Genomic DNA, 20865 nt, shown 5'->3' on the forward strand with positions numbered 1-20865 from the left:
GTGGGAGCGAGGGGAGCAACAAAGAGCGGGAAAATAAGACGGGCTTGAGGATGAGGGAGGGAGGGAAAAAGATGGCGGCGGCGGTCGGGGGTGAAGGGAAATTGAGCGGAAGAACAAAGACGGGGAGAAAATTGTCGAGTGAAGAAAAAAGTGGACGGTTTTGCCTCAATGGAAAAACACAAAAGGAATGTCAATCGAGGGAAACACAAATTGGGTGTTTTCCAGTTATAACACTGTTAGATACCCAATAAAAAAAGTGTTTAAAACCTTTTGGAAACCAACCTATTTTTAGGCCCTTTCCTCGAATATTGATACCCAAACTAAAAAGGGTGTATCTCTGCAACCAGTAGGGCTATTTGGATCATGTTGGTGTTATGATAAAAGGTACACATGTGAGATGTTGTTCAGATGTGTAAATATCAGTCTATATGTTACTGGTTAAGAGTAAATGAAGATGACACATAGAAAAAAATTAAAAGGTTTCAGGTCCGCCTATAAAAAAATCACTTTCAGGATGATTATTTCTTTGAAATTATGCAGCTGTAAGGTCCAACTCTAACCCAAATCATAGCTCAATATGTGAACATTCTCTAACCCAAATCATAGCTCAATATGTGAACATTCTCTAACCCAAATCATAGCTCAATATGTGAACATTCTCTAACCCAAATCATAGCTCAATATGTGAACATTCTCTAACCCAAATCATAGCTCAATATGTGAACATTCTCTAACCCAGATCATAGCTCAATATGTGAACATTCTCTAACCCAAATCATAGCTCAATATGTGAACATTCTCTAACCCAAATCATAACTCAATATGTGAACATTCTCTCTGCAAAGGGACTTTGATAAAGTGAAGCAGAACAAAGTTAGAGGGTTTAGAACAGAGAACATTCAGGCAAGGACTCCAAAATGTTGATTTGAAAAGGTCTCAGAAGCCAGTAGTAATACATAAAACTGTAATAGCTCCAAAGCAGTACGAGCTCAGATGATCTATGCATTTAATACCTTACAATAAGCCTATTAAATGTCTAATGAACAGCAGCCAAGCTAACGTTAGCCACTCTGAGCTACTGGTCCTAAGTAAAGCTATAGCAGCAAAACCCCTGAGTGCAGTGAACTGAGACACAGTGCTGCTTATTGTGTGTGGATTCAGCTTCTCATGAAGGAGGAAGAATGTGTTATTCCTTCATTCAAAAGATGCAGATCATCGCTTTAAGACCGTGAACGCTTCGCCTCTTCCCACAGCGCCACAATGGGACGGAGCGGCAATCTTAACGAAGGAGATAACCCCCAAAAAAAGGCAGGAAATAAGCGCATCAGCTTTGACGTGAAAGTGATCTCCGTATGGACGTCGCATGGCGGCCGGCGGATTTATTTTAAGGCAACAATCCGAGCGTCAGATTTCTCTGTTTTATTGACACGAATCATTAACTATCTCATCTCAGATACAACACATGTCCAGCAAAGCGCAAAAAGGGTGAAAAGCTTTTGCCCTCTGAGGGTATACATTTAAACAGCATTATCCTTCACTAGCAGTGGGGGGGGGGGGGGGGGGGGGCATGACATGAGACAGGATTATCCTCTATAAATGAATAAAAGACCTCTCCCTACTACAGGCGCATGATGTTGAATAGAAGATCGGAGGACCGGTTTTCCCAGGATACAACACTCGATACATTCTGTTATTATTATTATTGTCATTTTTTTTTTTTTCTTCAGATGTGAGCTAGATAGATAGATAGATTCATCCCACGCAGTCCAAATAAAACAAAACACAGAACCGGCGGCGAAGCAGTTACGGTGATACACGAGAACATTTGAAAAGTGAAAATGATTGCGAAAGAAAGAAAAGAGGAGAATAAACAAAACAAGAACTGAATAGAAAGAAGCGGAGGAGAAAACAAAAGGAAATATCTTTGCAAATCCTCAAAAGTATTCTACCTTGTCCCCCGCCTCCCGCCCTCCTCTTTTTTTTTATAGTATCACACAGCAAAAGACATTCAGAAGAGCAGACCGGAGTGATAGAAAACACTCATGCAAAGAAAGCCTTGTTCACACGTAGTCACTAACACAGGAAATCATCTCAGACGACGGCGCTGTCAACAGTCAGCGCCTTCAGCTCTTTTTTCTTTTTTTCGTGGATGTTGTTATTGTTGTTTGCTGTTTCTCTACAGACGTTTTGATTTGCTACTGTTCTTGATAAAAACAATATGACCTCCCGATGTTGCGTCCGTCCACGGGACCCCCGGGGGTCCAGCAGTTTATTACCAGCAGTCTTTGTTCTGTGAGGAACCCCCGGCGACCCAGAGACAAGTTCTGCTTCTCGGGGAGGACTTCTGCAGAAGAACCGCAGCCACAGGAATGAGCGCAGGTTGATATTCCATAATATATATATTTAAAAAAAGGCGTGATGATTTTATTTTTTTGTTTTTTGCGTCTGTTCTTATTCTTTTTTTTAATCTGATATATTAGTCTACTTTTACAATCATGTTCAATGCGGCAAAACAATTGAAGAGTTTCATTCCAAAATAAAATACCTCTGACAGAATGATGGCAGCTATTAAAATAAAGTCTACTATGGGTAATTATGAAAGTTATAGCAAGACCTTTATTTACAAAACAGTTCTATTTTATTAACAATCTGTGATACTCTGATATTAACTGATAAAGCTTCTTCTTTTTTTTTCTCCTCTAACAAATAAATCACATTTTGGAATGAAACCCTTCAATTTTAAGATTTTTTTTTTTCAGTGTCGTGTATATGCACATTCAATCCATGTGGCATTCAGTGTTGATGCAGTCGCTCAGTAAAAGTTATCTGATATTATGAACTGAATGGTCTCTTCGTAGTCCTTTTCCTTTCTTGGATATATTTTCGTATAATATGGAGATCTCTACACAGACAATATGTATTCAGGCGCGTAATCCATCCTCCGCGGTTACAGTTCCTCAGAGCGGATGACGTGGAACAGCGTGACGTTGTAGAGGACCTGGTGGCCGTTGTTCCAGGCGTAGAGGGCGCGGTCCCGCGGGTTGTAGTCCAGCATGGAGATGTGCGAGTACTTATTCTGGAAGGCGATGTCGATGTACTCGTAGGTGGAGGAGTTGGTGGAGTAGGCGTAGTACACCTTGGTGCCTCCCGAGTACCCGTTGGTGACGTAGAGCGTGCCGCAGATCATGAACGACTCGCCGGCGCTCCTCTTCGGGTGGTTGGTGGTCCAGCTCTTGACGATCTGCAGGGTGGTGGGGTTCAGCTTGCTGAGCACGATGTTGCCGGCGTTCTGGTTGGTGGCGTAGACGGCCCACAGGCCGCCCTCGTCCACCATCAGGTCGATGTCGGAGTGGCCGCCCCAGGCGTAGTGGTACGCGTTGTTGAAGCCGGCGTAGTCCAGCTGCCGGGACTTGCTGATGGAGGAGGTGCGGAAGTCGAACTTGATGATGACGTGGCTCTGGAACTTGTTGAAGTAGATGGAGCCGTTGTAGACCACCTGGCCCGTCCCCGACCACGGGTGGGGCAGCCGGTGGGACGTGAAGTTGTCCGACGTCATGAAGTCCTGCATCGACTTGTACTCGCGCACGAAGCGGTTGTTGTGGTAGCCGTCCATGTACCAGACCTGAAACAGCACCGGGAGAGGGACGGAGAAGAATTAGAGTCCAATACAGCAGAAAAAAACCAACAGGATCTATCACATAAATAATAATCCCAATAACCTGTTAAGCCCTAGCGTCCCCCAATTGGGGGACCCTTTTATATCAGGAAAATCAAGAAAAAATCATGGTATAAATCCCTCCCCCCCAAAAAAAACAAACATGTTAGGTATCAAATTAAACATAAAAATCAGGGCTACAATAATATATAATCCCGTACAACCTCTAAACACAACTCAAACAATAAATAGGATTAGTGGTTAGGGTTATTAGGGTTAGGGTTAGGGCTTAAAGGGCTACCCTCTACAGCTCATATGACCTTGATATGACTACCATCCCATATTGTCCTTGATCTCTAAAGAATCAGCAACTCCTTGCCTTTAAAAAATATATAAAAAAATAATAATATTTATTTTCTGCATAAATATGATCAAAAGTCAAGAGTCATGCTGCACCTCTTTAGAAAGATTAAGACCTAAAGCATCCAAAATCGACATTTTTTCAAGCCTTTCCAGTCCAAAAATCTTGTTTTTCAGGTTCAGAAATAGAAAAATTAGCATTTTAGTCCTGAATCTTGCTCACACCATGACCGTCGTGTACTTCAAATGACCGTCTCCGTCAGCGCGTGTCATCTGACGCGGCCAATGAGATCGCAGGACCTCGAAACACGGAAGGAAAAATGGAAAAAAGTCCCGTTGCTGTTTCGCAGCTAGCGACGTCAATACTTTACAAACAGTGATCTACCCACGACTGGAAGATTCCTACAGTCTCTACGGTTGCAGCCGTAGTACTTTGAGTGCAATCCAGGGTTGTTAGGGTTACTAAATTAGTTAAGTCAGCGCGGAGACGTCCTCCGGGGGCCGACCGGAGCCGAGATCCACGAGCGGGGCCCCGCGGGGGCGATGCCCATCGTTGCGGATAAAAGGCCCGTCTCAGCTGCTTCCACCCGGCTTCCTCTGACTCCGGAAACCAGCGTCTCCAACGCCTCCTCTGTCTCAGAGGGACTGAGACACCTGGAGCTCTTCCTCTACCGGCTTCCGTGCACCGCTGTGATTGACTTGAAGAATGATCCATATCAGGGAAGCAGGTCTCCGAGGAGCCCGGAGAAAAGGTATGGAAACAAAGAGATGAAAGGAAATGACGCAGAACCGTCTGCTCCCCTCAATTCTGTTCATTCCCCCTTTTCTTTCTTCTTTTTCTGCGCCCTTTGATAACGCGGCACATCTTTCATGTGTTCAGTTCAAAATGTATTAGTTTCTACAACCCCCCCCCAAAAAAGTTGCCCTTACAGTATGCTGATATAATCTCAGTCAGCAGTCGGTTTCACCCCTCAGCTGCTGGAATATTTTTAAAATAATGCCTGCGTTGCCATGAAAATTAGCCTGCAGGAGGCAAAACTGAGTTTAGACAGCTCCTGCACCGGCGTGCTGCTGGTTTCATCCCCTTCCCTACCATGTGCAAAGGCAGGTCTGTCTCTTATTAATGGCTCTCATAAAGCCGGTGCACTAAGTTAAATAAATAAACTCTCTTTATTTTGGAGCGACCGCCCGTCCCTGTCCGCTTCCTGATAGGAATCTATAGATCCCCGGCATTTCCTTTTATCGTGCTTTAGTGCTGAAAGCCCAGAAACCACAATCGGAGGGAAATCCCGTTTCCATGTCATAATTATGAGATAATAAAGTCGAAATTATGAGATAGAAAGTCATAATTATGAGATAGAAAGTCGAAATTATGAGATAGAAAGTCATAATTATGAGATAGAAAGTCATAATTATGAGATAGAAAGTCAAAATTATGAGATAGGAAGTTGAAATTATGAGATAGAAAGTCAAAATTATGTGATAAAAAGTCATAATTATGAGATAGAAAGTCGAAATTATGAGATAAACATCATAATTATGAGATAGGAAATCGAAATTATGAGATAAAAGTCATAATTATGAGATAGAAAGTCGAAATTATGAGATAAAAAGTCATAATTATGAGATAGTAAGTCGCTGCTGTAAGTCAAACATAATTTTTTTTGCGGAAACGGGCTTCCATAGGAATCATTTGATCACCTGATAAAAGGACAGTGACCGATTAACACAACCCGCTATCTCAGTTTTCCCTCAGCGAGAGTCGAGCTTCACCCTCGATCAAGGAAAACTCTTCTCCTTTAGAGTCGGCATCCATCACTATTTGAGATGCCGATCTCCAGGGTCTTGTTGATGTTTACAGCCAGAGTGCTTGTGTTAATGCTCTCAATCTGTGCATATCAAATATAGTGACCACTATTATCATCAAAGAATAACCTGCAGGTTACTTTACATTGTCCCAAGCTGACTCACATGGTGTTGTTTAAAGCCCAATGATATCCAGTTTACCTTCATGCTGTTAGAAGACAGAGGCAATAATGGAGATATTTACATTTGAGAAGGTGGAACAGATCACCTTTCTGTCGATGGACTATAATAATTCCCGCTCTACAACACTGCTTTGATTGCTTGTCGTCCGCCTGCAGCCGTACTTACCCGAGTGTCTCCTTCCGGTGCCAGCGGGTCAGTCATCCAGGAGCCGAACCGGGACCCGGACGTCTTGATGGTGATGGGGTCGCTGATGCCCGTCAGCTTGCCACACGCTGCAAGGGAAAGAGGTGAGACAGGGACATCCAGAGCCACACCCCCAGCCAGGTATTTAAAAACCCACCTATTTTTAGGCCCTTTCCTGGAAAATGTAATCCCCAAACTAAAAAGGGTGTATCGCTGCAGCCACTAGGGCTATTTTAATCATTCTGGTGTTAGAATAAAAGGTACACATGTGAGATTTAGTTCAGATGTGTAAATATCAGTCTATATGTTACTGGTTAAGAGTAAATGAAGATGACACACAGAAAAAAATGAAAAGGTTTCAGGTCCACCTATAAAAAAAATCACTTTCAGGATGATTATTTCTTTGAAATGATGCAGCTGTAAGGTCCAACTGTAACCCAGATCATAGCTCAATATGTGAACATTCTCTAACCCAAATCATAACTCAATATGTGAACATTCTCTAACCCAAATCATAACTCAATATGTGAACATTCTCTCTGCAAAGGTTGACTTTGATAAAGTGAAGCAGAACAAAGTTAGAGAGGGTTTAGAACAGAGAACATTCAGACGAGGACTCCAACATTTGCATTGGGGCACATCTGTGACATTTGAATTTTTTCATGTACCAAACCATATATTTAATTTGTAGATTACTTATTGTGTTCAATGCATCCAAATAAAGCAGTTTGGGGCTTTGTTTCATGAAACAAGCTATGATTTACAGTGTTATAAAACAATCGCTCAGTCTGGATTGATTTTTAAAAGGTTAAAAAACCCAATTCAAAATCTATTACGAGGGATTTCATTTACTTTACAACACTGAGGAAGTCGCCATGCAGCTCGGAGGCTTTTCTCTTTGTGTCTCATTACGTGGTTCACACATGCAAATGCCAGTTTTAGCCTCTGTGTGAGAGGAAGAGGGAGCGCCGCTGTGTTCTGCTCCAGTGTGCTGCTAGTAAGCGTTAATTAGTGTTGATTAAGGTGTTAATGGGAAGTTGACAAAACTAACACTGGGTTCTGAGCCGCAGAGCATCCATTCCTCATGACATGGGCGGTTTTTCAAGACTAAAGTCTTAATTTCATCCCTATAATAAGTCGCTCTGATGTGGTAATTTAAGGAGCGGCACTGTGACGGGCGCCGGCTCACTTTAGCGTTTTCATTAGCATCCTCGGCTGTGAAGCATCGCTCCCATTACCTCCTTATTGTTGTGCTCATCATCCCTCTTTCGTCACAGCCTCTCTGTTGTTCTTCATCATTTTACTTTGAAGTCTCTCTCACTCTCATCAAACTGTGTAAAACGAGTGTGTGTGTGTGTGTGTCTTTATGTGCAGCATATGTGTTGCTGTGAGCGTGCGAGGGCATCACACCTCAGCGGCGGCGCTGGGGCACAAACACATGGTCACATGAGCAGCGTCTACTATGTTCCCAGTGGGGGGTTTGAGTCCCTTACGTAACACTCAGTGGGATTAGAGGCCGCAGTTGTACATTGGCCATTGATTTATTTAATTATTTTGCTCTAATCATGCCATCTATCTTTAGATGGCACTACCATTGCAGGCCCAGCTGATGGATCTACATTCTGGAGATGCACGCGGGGTCTAATCCCCTTTTGGCCTGGATTTGCCCAGGCCGGAGCAGAGGTCAGAGCCAATGGGAAACCTGATGGGAACCGGAGCTGATTATCTCCAAAAAACACCATCAGCCTTTATGTGAGGATTTAGATATAGAATGGACACTAAATTCCTGTTTTTCAAGGACAAGTTCGGGCAGTAATTCTTTATCGGTCATAACAACGAGGATTGATGAGATCTGGGGAACGGCACAACAAAGTTGTCATAAAAAAAGGACAAAGAGTGGAGAGGCGAGAGGTTTGTGACCATGAAACTACTTTACTCTGCCGTTTATGTTCGTGATTAATCATCTCAGCGTTTCGTGGGTCAAAGTGTCTCATCAGTTTTCTCTAATATGTGATCAAGAAACACCAGAACATTTACATTTGTCTTTTACAAAAAACATTATTTGATCATCAAAATAGTAGCCAATGGATTTTTTTAGCCAATCGAATAATTGATTTAATCCACTGATTCTTTGCAGCCCTAGTCAGTAGTAATCACGTGTGTCTGCACAACTACGGCAAGTATGATAGGTCAAATGTAGCCAGAAAGTCAATCTGTAAATGGTTTAAATCTACCGTTTCCCTTCTTTTTTTACCTCCAAATAGTTTTGGAAACATAACCTTCATCCTGTTCCTTCATGAAAACAATATTTTCTAGGTAGAGATTTCTGCATTTCTCTGTGCTTTGACGGGGGAGGGGGAGTGATGTCATGTACAATATATGTGGACTGCTGCAATAATACTATAATGCTAATAACACAGATATATGTTATCTCAATGTTCTCTTTTTAATCTATTATGTGTTTTTTTTTTAGAGAATTGACATAAAAGCTGACTTTGACTTTTTTGTGCAAACATAAACCAATCACTCTATTATGCAAACGAGGAGGAGGGGAAGCTAACTGAAAGAGACGCGTTGAGGTCGTCTTCAAAGAGAGAAATGTTGCTTCTGAGGCTGAACCTGGCTATGCACTATGCCGTGTACTTGCATTCTCTGCAGAGGACGCGTGAGAACAATGTCTTTAAAGCAGGTGTATCAGAGGGCTTTCATGTGCTGCTCTGACTCCCCCGGTCCATTCATCAGTGTTCTCCGTGTGACGGGGCTGGATTTGCCTGGAGCTCTCGGAGCCTCGGCGTCGCAGGGCCGCGGCACCGGGTGATTTATTTATTTGATTATCGCCCAGCAAGCTGCCGTGTCCCCTTGATCGATGGCCCTTGTGTCCCTGCAGCCGCCGGCCTGCTAGTCTCTCCAGCACAAAGCAGCTTGGAGGACGGCTCTGCAGGGACCCGAGTTACTCTCCTTCACTTTATCGCTCTTTCTCCTTCACCACCTATCAATCCCTCCTGTCACTCCATCTATTATTCAATACTCAAATGTATCCTGCCTTCTTTACTTTCTTTTTTTCCCCTCCACCCCTCCTGTTGATCTGCAGATGCAAATGTGTGCGAGTGACCTTTTGCAAGTTTAATCTCAATAACGAGAGTGCAGCGGAGTGTATTTGTGTGCACTGAGCTGAGTGTGAAGATGAAAGGAAGAGCCACCCTCTGTTCTGCCCGAGCCGGTCCCTCGCTGGGTGACCTCGCCTTTATCTCGTCTGATCTCACACACACTCTCACACACACACACACACACACACACACACACACTCACACACTCACTCCACAGTTCCCCGCTCTCCAATCTTTAGCAGCCCGACCGCAGATGTGAGCAGCGGCATGGGCATCGAACTGAGAGCGAAAACACGGACAAGACTCCGGCTTCAGTCCGCTTAGAGACAGCAGATGTGGCCAGATTTGTTTTTTATAACTGTGTGTGCATAGATAAAGAGAAATATTGCCTTCAATGGTAACTATGGAGCTGAGATTAAGTGTCTGCTTTTTTTTACTCTACATAAAAGTCTCTGTGTCTTGACTAGCGGTCCAAAATGAACAGTTTGTAAACCAAAAGCTTTTTTTAAATTCATTTTTTTTATCCTTTTTGTCATCTTCCACTGTGAATAATTGGAAACAGGAACACAATATACCCGTGATGTGCTGCGTGTAAGTGTCTCTGCTCTTGTAATGTATCTGAGTCACTGCAGAGTGGGTGTGCATCTATTAGCACTGTGGGCTGTGACAGAGGTGTGAAGAGACGGAGACGGGGCGAGAACCAAAGATACGACGGTGAGAGAAACTTCCTGTGGGCCGATCTCTTCCTAATCGTGTGTGTGTGTGTGTGTGTGTGTGTACGTGTGTGTGTGTGTGTGTGAGATGTCTAATCATGTTTAAACACGCCATCTCTCTCAGTTTTGTAGATTCATGCAGGTTGGTAAATTCCATTGTCGTGTATTATAATGCACTTTGCGTTAGTAATAAATAAATAACAAATAAAGCTAAACAGTATTAATGACTCACATCAATGAATGACTTATTCAATAAAATGTTCTCAAACTATGAAATAAACACTGTACGTTTGTTTTCTTCGATAAACAGTGACAAAAAAATGCCCAAATATTCATAATCATAATATATACAACAACAGAAAACAGAAAAGCAGCACAGAATATGTTTGTTTTTTGTGGATAAATGAATGACTTGAATGTATATGTTCTCCATAGCTGTAGAAACACAGACGATGCAGAAGTTACCTGGATGTAACTCCAGTTCTACGAGTGCACGCGTCGCCCTCTGACGGACCTCGCTGTCGCTCTACTTTGACGATGTCAGAGCGCACCGACAGCAGAAGCCTGTCGGAGGGCGATCTGGATGCAATGCGACCCCAAAGGGCGGCTGGCCATCGTGTCGTGAGTGGCGTGTAGCATGCATGCGGGTGCGACAGCTTTTCGGCCGCACGTCGTGTTCCTGTGATGTTCTGGATCGTGTGAGTGATGAGGATCTCTGTCTGGCCGCTCACAACATACTACATGTCAGTGGGGTGTTGGTGCATGCACATGTTTGAAGCAAAAGAGTGTGTGCCAACAACTTTCTGGGCCTACCTAATTTTTGCATGCATGCTCGGAGCCTCTCCTCAAGATTTGACACTCTGTTGTGGAGCTCCTCGTAGTCATAGGCCCCCATCTCCTCCTGAAGTTCGTTTAGAACTGACGTCAGATTCTGGACCTCCTCCTTAAACTGCAATACCAATTTGGCATCGGCCTTGTACTCCTCCAACACTGGTATCAACGGTCTAAGCTCCTCCATTTTCGCTTTTATGGCCTGAAAGGATTAGAATAAGCTCATTTGAGTGTCATGCGCGACAAAAAGGAGAAAAAGAAAAAAGAAAGAAATGAAGGAGAAATAAAAACACCTGTCTGAACCTGACTGCTCTATCTACCTCTATCCTGCCTCTGCACTGACCCTGTGTGTGTGTGTGTGTGTTCAGTGTGTTGAGTGTGTGAGCAGCTGTGTTTCATCTGTGCAGGTGTGTGTGTGTGTGTGTGTGTGTGTGTGTGTGTGTGTGTGTGTGTGTGTGTGTGTGTGTGTGTGTGTGTGCGTGTGCATGTCTGAGCAAACAAACCCAGGTAATTTGCTCCAGAGCAGGTGCTCCGTCCCGGCCGTTTAAAAAGCAAGCCCTCGGTACACCGACAACAATTTGGGAAAGCTCTTTATTGGTCATCATCGTTTAAAATGCAACATCGTATTAAGGGTTACATGCTTTTACATGTCACACACAACAAAGTGACAAGAAATTGTTTACGTCTATAGTGTTACGTATAGATTTGTTGAGTAACCAAATATGCAGAGACAAAAGCCAAAAAGAAAAATAGAATGAATAACAGCAATCGATAATAATAATAATAATATTAATAATAATAATAATAATAATAATAAATGTATTTACGTTTGAAAAAGAAAGCTTTTAAATGGAAAACGTTGACAGCAGTAACATGCAGGAAGAGATCAGTGGGAGGTTTCTTAGTCTCAATGGTGCTAAAGGTAAATTAACTGTTTGACGCCCAAATGCTCTCAGTACTGTGGCCCAGTTCAGGGGAATCTGGAAATGACCTGCCTCTTCTTCCCTGTGGCTCTCTTTACATGTCTTAAAGTTAGCCCTGCAAGCAAGAAGATGACAAACTGTTGACAGGGGCTGCAGCTTTCTAACCTCGCTGACAAGACACACAAGCAAACGCACAGGATATGCACTTCAGACAGGTTACGGGAAATTACACACGTGAACTGAATGTGGAGGCGGGGGGGTGAGCGGTTGGCATGCAGCGGGGATCACACACACACCCACACACACACACACATGTTTTGGTGCAGGTGAGAATACAGGTGGACTGATGTGTGTGAGTGACCGTATCGACCCGCGATGAAGCAAACTTTAAATGACTTCATACGTGGCTTGGAATGCGTCTTGTGTACTTATTATTTTTGTTCAGCACTCGAGAACTTCTTTTCGTTAAAGCTGAAAACGATCGGTCGATTGCGCAATCGCAAGATAATTGTTTTTGAAAATTGGTCGATCGTTAAATTTTTTCCAACGATAAATGCCCAAATTCCTCCGTTCCAGCTCCTTAGTTGTTGAAGACGTGCTGCTTTTGTACTTTGCTAATGTTAACCTTGGGCTTTAAGATGCTGTGGCAGTTATTTTTTCTATATCTCACACACAATAATCAGCATATGGATAATGAAAAAGATAAGTCAATCGCAGTCCTTTCGGGATGAAGAAAAGACGAAGCAAACACGAGGCATATCAGCACTAGTTTACAAAATATATATTCAAAATGTGCGTACTCTACTTTGACTGGACAGTCCAGCCCTTAAAGGGCCAGTATGCACAGCCCTTAAAGGGCCAGTGCGCAGCCCTTAAAGGGCCGGTGCGCAGGATATCACAGTGTCTAGCAGTGAGTTTGCAGATCGCTTACCAACTGAAACTACGGTGGCCTGTGTGCAACATTTCACCGTTATCTCCTAATTACCAGCTGATTTAATATTCCATCGCTTGGTTTCATGAAGTGAGTTTGGAGTGAAAGGAGGACATGAATCTCCGATTATTAAACCTCTTTGACTATGCATGCATTATGGATCTCTTAGTGTGTGGTGTGGTGGTTGTTGGAACAGACACACGATGGTGAGTGATGGGCGGAGCAGGGATGACAGAAGGGTGTTGGGTCAATGGCTGCAGGTCTGACTCCGTACCTTGTATTGCTTGGCAATGTTCTGCTTGTGGTTCTCCTCCACCTGCCTGAACTTGGTCTCCAGACCGCGTAGCTGGACCTCCATCTTCTCCACGTACTGCAGGTCCCTCTGGGTCCGCTGGTCCAGGACCTGGATGGACTGGGTCATGTTCTGGACCTGTGGTGGACATACAGGGGACACATTGGAGTCATGAAGTCATGAAGTCACTCTCTGACTTATGAGATGCAGGGGAAACGCAACAGACTGTCAATATGTTGTTTTGGCTTTATCTCTCAGTGACGCACAAACTCTGACATCAGGCCAACTAGTCAGGGGCCTCGAACACATGGTGGAAGAGTGGAACGCATACTGTTAAGACATTTGGTTTCCCCAAAACTCCAGAAACTTGGCACATCTTCTGTTTATTCACGACATAGCTGTTGATGTCTGCATTATTTAATGTGGATCCGCTAGATTAACTGGGGATCGACTATGTTTTTGGATAAAAAAAGGTTGTTTTTTTTCCATAAATGAGCTTAAATGTTCCTTTTACCGCCACCAGTCTGTGTGCATTGGGTTGCGTTGCATCATTATAGGTGTTGCTCCGGCTCTGTGCAACAATAGAAACTCACGCCGTGTTTCTGCCTCCCATGACGACGCATGTTAGGTTTCCAGGGAGCTCATTAGAGCACGATGCCTGCTCGTGTCCAACGGGCACACCACACACAGTGTGTGTGTGTGTGTGTGTGTGTGTGTGTGTGTGTGTGTGTGATGTACTAGTTTAAAAGGAGCACTCTGGGTATTGTACGACTTTGATGGCTACGAGCGGCGCTCACCTTCTCCAGCAGCTGCCTCAGTTGTTTGGTGCGGGCGTCCCGTGAACACATGGACTGCTGGGGCGCGACCACAGTGCACACACACCTCCCCTCGCTATCCTGGGCCGAACTGTACACCTGCCACGACTCCTCCGGGTTCGCCGGCAACACCTGAGGACAAAGGAGGGGACAAACAGAAGAGAAGGGCAGTTGGTACCACAGAAACACATCCTTTGCATCTTGTCTATAAAAACGACAAAGGTCACTTTGCTGCTATTTCTTCCCCCCATTAAGGGCACCGTGCCTGTGGGACGCTATAGAGCCGCATTGCATTCATCACCATCAGGACACCACAAGCCGCCAGGCTCCACCCGCTTTGCAGCATCACAGAGTGTGAAGCCACACAAAGAGAGAGAGCAGCCAATCACGCCAGCTGGAGCGACGCCCATCTCTCCAGCGGGCCGGTGTGTGAACGCGTGGAGCGCAACGTCTACGTCAGAGAGAAGGTTTTCTCTTTTCTTTCTCCCCGAGAGAGAAAGAGAAACCTGCTGATCAGATGAGACTGAGTGAGTGAAGATTTATAAATAATACAACCATTGGACAGATCTGCTGATTGAGTCAATTAGAGAGAAAGAGTGACTTCACTAAATCCCCCAAAAAAGGAGCAACCACAGCGGCTCAGTCGCTCTGCTTTCTTTCTGCTGACAAGCCAAAGAACATCACTATCAAGCAGCTGGACATGCCAGTGTGCATCTGGAGGCCTAAGTCATGCAATAAATGCTTGAATCTTCTCATGATCACAAAACAACACACACAGGATAGCTGAGTGACTATCAGTTCACTGCTTTGCCTTCAGCAGCGTTGTTCTAGATGTCAGCAGACCTCCACTTGACGGGGCGCTCGCATCATCACCCGGCTCAGAGGAACAAAGAGACGCTTCATCTTGACTCCGGAGCAGAACCGGGGGCTTTGAACGCCTCTCTCATTCACACAGGCTGGAGGAGGGAAGGATGAACGAGGACCGCCTGCTGTTTCAGACAGGGGAATAATAATAAACTGCTTGGAAATGTCTCATGTCAATGAGCTATTACTCTACCGTGGATCTACCATTTCATATAAATACCAGAGAGAAATGAAAGAGACGACCGATAACTTTCCACTTAGTGCCGGCTGTGCTCACACCAACAGGGCAGCTGGACTCTCCTCAGACAAGAACATCTATGATGCCTCTCCAAGTGGCGCTTTTTTTTTTTTTTTTTTTCCCACTTTTGCGTCCAGCTGCGCGTCACGTTGACAGAGCTCCGCACATCTGGCTGGCACTGGGTTTGAATTACAATGTAAGCATGCCACACCCCCCACTCCTCCATCCCCCTCCCGACCAGCCGCATAGGACAGATGCCAAACTTGCGCACTTACTCCCGTGCTCCGGTCCGGGTACCCTCCCTGCGCCGCCGTGAGCTTGGTGGTGTTGAGCCCCACTAGAGAGGGGAGGGTCTGCGACATCCAGTTGGTGATCATCGCCATGGTGCTGAGCACGACGCCGATCTTCAGCAAAGGAACCGACATCTTTGCGCGGCTGCTCGGGACTTTTTATTTCCTCTCTTTCTTTTTTATTTATGATTTTTTTTTTTTATTTAAAAAAAAAAAAGCCGTTTTCATTCTAAAGACCCCTCCGGTGAGAAGCGAGGTAGGCGCGTCATGGCCCCCGGAGCGGCTTGCTGCTGATCCACCACCCGGGACTCCGGCGCGCCTGGTCTCTTTTTGGACATCTCCGACGAAGCACTGAGTCGGACGCGAGAGAGAGAGAGACGACCTGAACGGGGGGAAAGAACAAAAAACCCAAAAGAAAAGAAAAACTGCAACGCGTTGCTCCAGTGGAAGATAAAGAAGAAGAAAAGCCTCTGCTGGGTGATGATGATGATGATGATAGCTCCTCTGCCTGCGTCGTCCCGCGCTCTGCCGCCGCCTCTCCGGGTCCCCGTTACTATCTCAGTGCGCTCTGTGATGAAGTGCCACCGACTACACACACGGAGGCGGCTACCCGGATGGAGGAGAGGAGGAGGGGAGGAGAGGAGGAGGTACTACGGATCCATCCGTATCGCCAGACGCAGTGATGTCAGCCAGGTTGCGCTCCTCGTGGTCATATCTGGGGTTGCGCCTTATTGGCTCATCCGGAGGGAATGACAATGAGCAGTGCGGCTGAGGTCGGCCGACCCTGATTGCTGGGGGGTTGCTTCATGGCGACATGTCTTCCTCCTCCTCCATAGAGGAGAGGATGCTCTCCATCACTGAGGAGAAGCTCACTCACTCTCATGTCACGAGTGCAGGAACAAAAATGTCGCATCTTGGCGACAGTGGGGTGTGAGGACTCCGGGCTACGTGTTATTATTGACGGGTAACCGGATGCCTCGAGCTCACACTGAGGGAGAGCTTTTCTTTTTTTCTTCTTTTCTTCTCATTCGCGTGACTCTGGCGCCATCTTGTCGCTGATTTGGGGCGTTGCAGAAATGCAAAATGCAAGGAAGCAACAACAAATATGCAAAAAATAATAATTATGTGCATATATGTTGAAAGCAAAACGTATCTATAATGAAAAGAGACTTTCTAATGACTCTACAGTGCGTTTATGCACCGAATGCATGGAGTCAGAACGGGAGTGCAGCCACATAGGGGCTGATTGTGTGAAGAGTAATATCTCTCAAAAATAACTAATAAGCCGGTTGTCATGGGGGCCAGAGGCTAATGCTCCAGACGAGGGCCCGGCATGCTGCATGATGCATGAGGCCCCCAGAATAGCACCAGTGGCTCTGTGTCCACAGCTATTTCTGTCGGCTCCATAATGCAGTTTTCTGGTAAACTGAAAGACAGACGGAGAGAAAGTATCTCTCTGCACCGCCTCATCTCCTCCTCTCATCCCTCGCTCCCCGGCCTCTCTTGTCTCTCCCACTTCTTTACGGCCTTTGAGGTGAGAGCTCGCGGTAGTGATGGCTCCACAGATTACTTTGAAGCCTCGGCAGGGGTCGTCTCACCGCTGTGCAGAGTCTCCTGTTAATACGCTGCCGGCCTCTAATCATCTTCATCTTCCAGAGAGTGCACTTTTCTTCTCAGCCTCACAGGTGCGGATCCAATTCTGCTTTAATGGCGGTGAAAGCAAATGAGGATAGACGCCCCAAATCAATGGAAGAAATCAATTAATCCATCAATCACCGGCTAGTTAGAGAGAGATGTGTCCTTTAAAGCCACTCATGAGGAGCCACTGCTCAGGAGGATTGATCTGTAAAGATCTCACATGTGCAAACATAATAAAAGCAACACTCAATGACCGGCTATGAGGTCTGACATGAACACCTTACAGCAATAAGACGTTGTAAGAGACGGGTCGATGAATTATACGGTGACTGAAGAGAACCTGTGGTGTGCTGGAGATGTGCCGCTCTCTTTACGCAGCTCGGAAATAGAGATGTAAGGTCAGTGAAACAATCTTTATAATATAATGCAAATAATAATACATGAAATTATAATAGTGTTTCTGGCTGATGTTGTGCAGGTGTTTAGACTGTATATATATATATATATATATATATATATATATATATATATATATATATATATATATATATATATATATATATATATGTATGTATATATATATATACATATATATATGTATATATATATATATACATATATATATATATATATATATATATACATACGTATGTATATATATATATATATATATATATATATATATATATATATATATATATATATATATATATATATATATATATATATATATATATATATATATATATTTATATTCAGTAGGATAACCACAGTGTCACACTGCAACCCAATGCAACATTTGATTAAACACTAAAATAAATCACATTTCCAGCCTGCAAGTGAACCACAAAAAGCACCGAATCTCTACCTACTCCTCTCTCTCTCTCTCTTTCTCTCCCTCTCCCTCTCCACTTGCTTCACCAACCATACTGAATAATAAATAGCTTCAACCCCAGCTGCCACGCGTATTGCAATTCAGCTCAACTCCATCTCAGTTTCTCACATTTAAAAAAAAAACAAAAACAGATTGATTCCTCTGGTTTCATACATTAAAAGCAGTTTTCTTTTTTTTTAATAAACAAACGAATGCATTCTTAATCGTGCATCTAAACCCCCGGCATGTGCAGGTGTTAACCTTTGCACGGCGTGTGTGTGTGCATGTGTGTGTGTGTGTGTGTGTGCTGGTATGTGGGTGCCATCTGTGCCGTCAGGTGTCGGTGCGATGCTGCAGGATGTGGAGGCCCTGAAGGAGCAGGAGCTGAGGAGCAGATGGAAGGTTCGCTCGCCGTCCTCCTCTGTGGGAACGCCGAGCCGCCGAGTCAAACCCTTCGGCGGCGGGGACGGAGGTGGGGAACAACGCGGGCGGAATTAAAGAGGAGAGCGCAGCTACTAATCAGACGCCTCTCCTGCTCCCTCGGCCAGATGCTGAGAAAAAGAACCGCAAGCTGTCGGAAACCGCGCGAGACTTTTTTTTGAAGGTTTCGCTCGTGAGCGTCACCGTTCAGAGGGCAAAGGTCGAGGCCGCGCTCGTGAGTAATCCGGCAATCTCTGTGTTTCTGTCTCTGGATACACCTCTCACTTTATATATATATCTGTCTTCAAACAGAGAGGAGCTGTGGAGAGGCCTTCCCACTGTGAAGCACACCGTGGGCTCCTACAGTATAAATAGAGCCTGTCAGTGTCTCTGGAGTTACATCGACTTACCTTCAAACAGATGACACAAGCTCTCGGGCCACCAGAGGAACGCTGTCACCGTAACGCACCTCCCCTTGACCCGACACCCGACTGTCACCAAAACCACAGTGAAACACGCTCTCGCTTCCTCTCCCTCCTCCCGGCCGATGGCTTCCATCAATCAGTGCATATATAGCCCCATTGTTCCACCGCGTCAGCATTTTTTGTGCGTGCACTCTCCCTCGGCTGCACAACTCATGTCCAGGTCAGATTACAGGCGTGCACATTATGGGATGCTTCAGTCTGCAGGGAGGGGAGGTAAAATGGCACCAGCAATAACCGTGTGTAATTCCACATGAATGCCGTTTGCTCTGATATGAAATGTTTCTGCTCACAGCACACAGACACTCCTCATGCTGGAATCAATATCGCCGGTATATTTGTGTTACATCAATATTCCTTCCAACACATCAGTTACCAGGGCCAGCAGCCATACCTCCAACACGTTTTATTGAGTGTGTCACTTGGAGATGTATTACAGACACTCTGGGAGCAGAGGATAATTTATTGATATACCTCTGTGGCAGATTTGTTGTTTTTTTTTTTTGTTGTTTTTCTTTTCCGGTCTCCAATTACCAAACACAATTGGATTCACACAAGAGAGAAGCAAAAAAAATGAAATGTGACTCTCTGTTCAGGCATGGGCAATTACATCGTCACATTCTTCAATCCGGTGGTGACAGGGCCTAAACAAACCCTCCACACACACACACACACACACACACACACACACACACACACACACACACACACACACACACACACACACACACACATAATGCTGTCTGTGAGGATTTATAAAGGCAACAGCTTCATGCTACACTAACTATTATATGCACTGCTGCAAATGGCCTCTCCGATAGCAGGAAGTCATTACCAGCTCCAGTAAAGCATCACAGAGATGCATTTAATTGACTGCTATATTTGTTTACTACTGCTGAGCTTGGTGGCTTCACATTGTTGGACTAAATGTTCTTTTTATTCCTCCCCTCCCTCTCTCAGCAGACAGTAAGTCACACTGTGGTCATGGAGCTCCTTTTTTCAAATGTTTAAATAAATAAAAAGGCTACAGGCAACGTATTGTATCCGAGCAGAAAGCCCTGCATGGGTTATTCTCACAGCTCATGCATGTAACCCCGCTCTCTCCTCCCCGTGGAGGGGACACGGTGCCGGGCTCTGGATCTGTCCGCGCCCGGCAAGCACATCATGTAATCCCGCCCGGTAATCTGGTTAAGCAGCTAATTCACGGGGACCCTGGTTGTTTTTTTTAAATGATGCGAGGTATAAGCGGGTAATCTCTCTCTCCCGTGGATATGAAGCCAATTAACCCGCTTGCTTTTTGTATTACAAAAAAAAAAAGAGGGTCAAAAATCAAAAACCTACTTGGGTGAGTTCTGTGCCCATGAAGATGAGGAGCACCAGACTCAGGAGCTTGCTCGCGGGCTGCATCTCTTGCCTCCGGTGAGTGGACCAGCGGTCTCACATGCAGATCCAGTCCCACAGCGGTGCGCTCCTCCCGGCTCTCTTTGCGTCGCGAGTCGCTGGATTCTCTCTCTGTCTCTCTCTTTCTCTGTGTCTTTATTACTATTATTATGATGATGAATATTTGCTCCCTCAGCAGCCCAGTGGCAGGTAGCGGCGGCTCGGTTTCACGCAGTCGTCTCTGTGCATATTCATGTCATAACGGGAGGCTGAGTCTCGGTGTCTCGGTGTCTCTGTATCTTCGGCGCTCCTCTCCTCCCCGTTCGGGTTCCTTCGTGGCCGCGCGGTGAGCCTCGCTGCGGCGGACCGAGGTGGGTGATGAGCACCGGGATGGAGACGCGCGCACACACACACTGCCGGACGCACGCACGCACGCAGGCACGCACACCGCGATCACAACCTGCGCTCTGGTATTGCCAAAAGTTTAGCTCCCCGCCTCGAGCCTGCCGTGGAAGCTCTCGATGGAAGGGAGAAAAAAAAATGAGAGTGACGGCGCTGTGGATGGAGCTGAAAACGGAAGTAGCATCAAGAGAGAGGGAGATTTAAACTGGCAGGAGAGCAGGAGGAGGACGCTTTGCTGTGAACTGGCCTTTCATGCAAAATATATAAAATAGATGAATATATTGCAGAGTCAACAGGATTATTTAAATTAAAAAAATGGCATTCTTCATTTAAATACATCACATGAAGCATCAATGAACTGTATCTTATGGCTCATGCATATGTAAGGAGAAGAACAAAAGTTGTATTTTCTGGAGCACTTTCATCTTCTTGAAAATCAAATATAAAAAAACATGCATCTAGAAATAATAAAAAATTA

The 20865-nt window shown here is 45.0% G+C and overlaps 1 protein-coding gene across 2 annotated transcripts; it reads right to left on the reverse strand.

Annotated features, from left to right (window-relative positions):
* Window positions 1–2073: 2073 nt before the first annotated feature.
* olfm1b (olfactomedin 1b) lies at window positions 2074–20013 on the reverse strand (the record flags this gene model as incomplete). Of its 2 annotated transcripts, none has more annotated exons than XM_079235346.1 (6): window positions 2074–3622; window positions 6170–6276; window positions 10821–11040; window positions 12967–13122; window positions 13782–13931; window positions 19947–20013. In XM_079235346.1, the coding sequence occupies 6 exons, from the start codon at window positions 20010–20012 to the stop codon at window positions 2948–2950; spliced, it is 1374 nt and encodes a 457-aa protein (XP_079091472.1). In that variant the 3' UTR covers window positions 2074–2947. The 2 variants fall into 2 exon arrangements, with proteins under 2 accessions (XP_079091472.1, XP_079091471.1); XM_079235345.1 differs by lacking the exon at window positions 19947–20013 and adding an exon at window positions 15177–15326.
* Between the last annotated feature and the right edge of the window lie 852 nt (window positions 20014–20865).

The sequence above is a fragment of the Taurulus bubalis genome (assembly GCF_910589615.1).
Source record: "Taurulus bubalis genome assembly, chromosome: 19".
In the NCBI taxonomy this organism is placed as follows: domain Eukaryota; kingdom Metazoa; phylum Chordata; class Actinopteri; order Perciformes; family Cottidae; genus Taurulus; species Taurulus bubalis.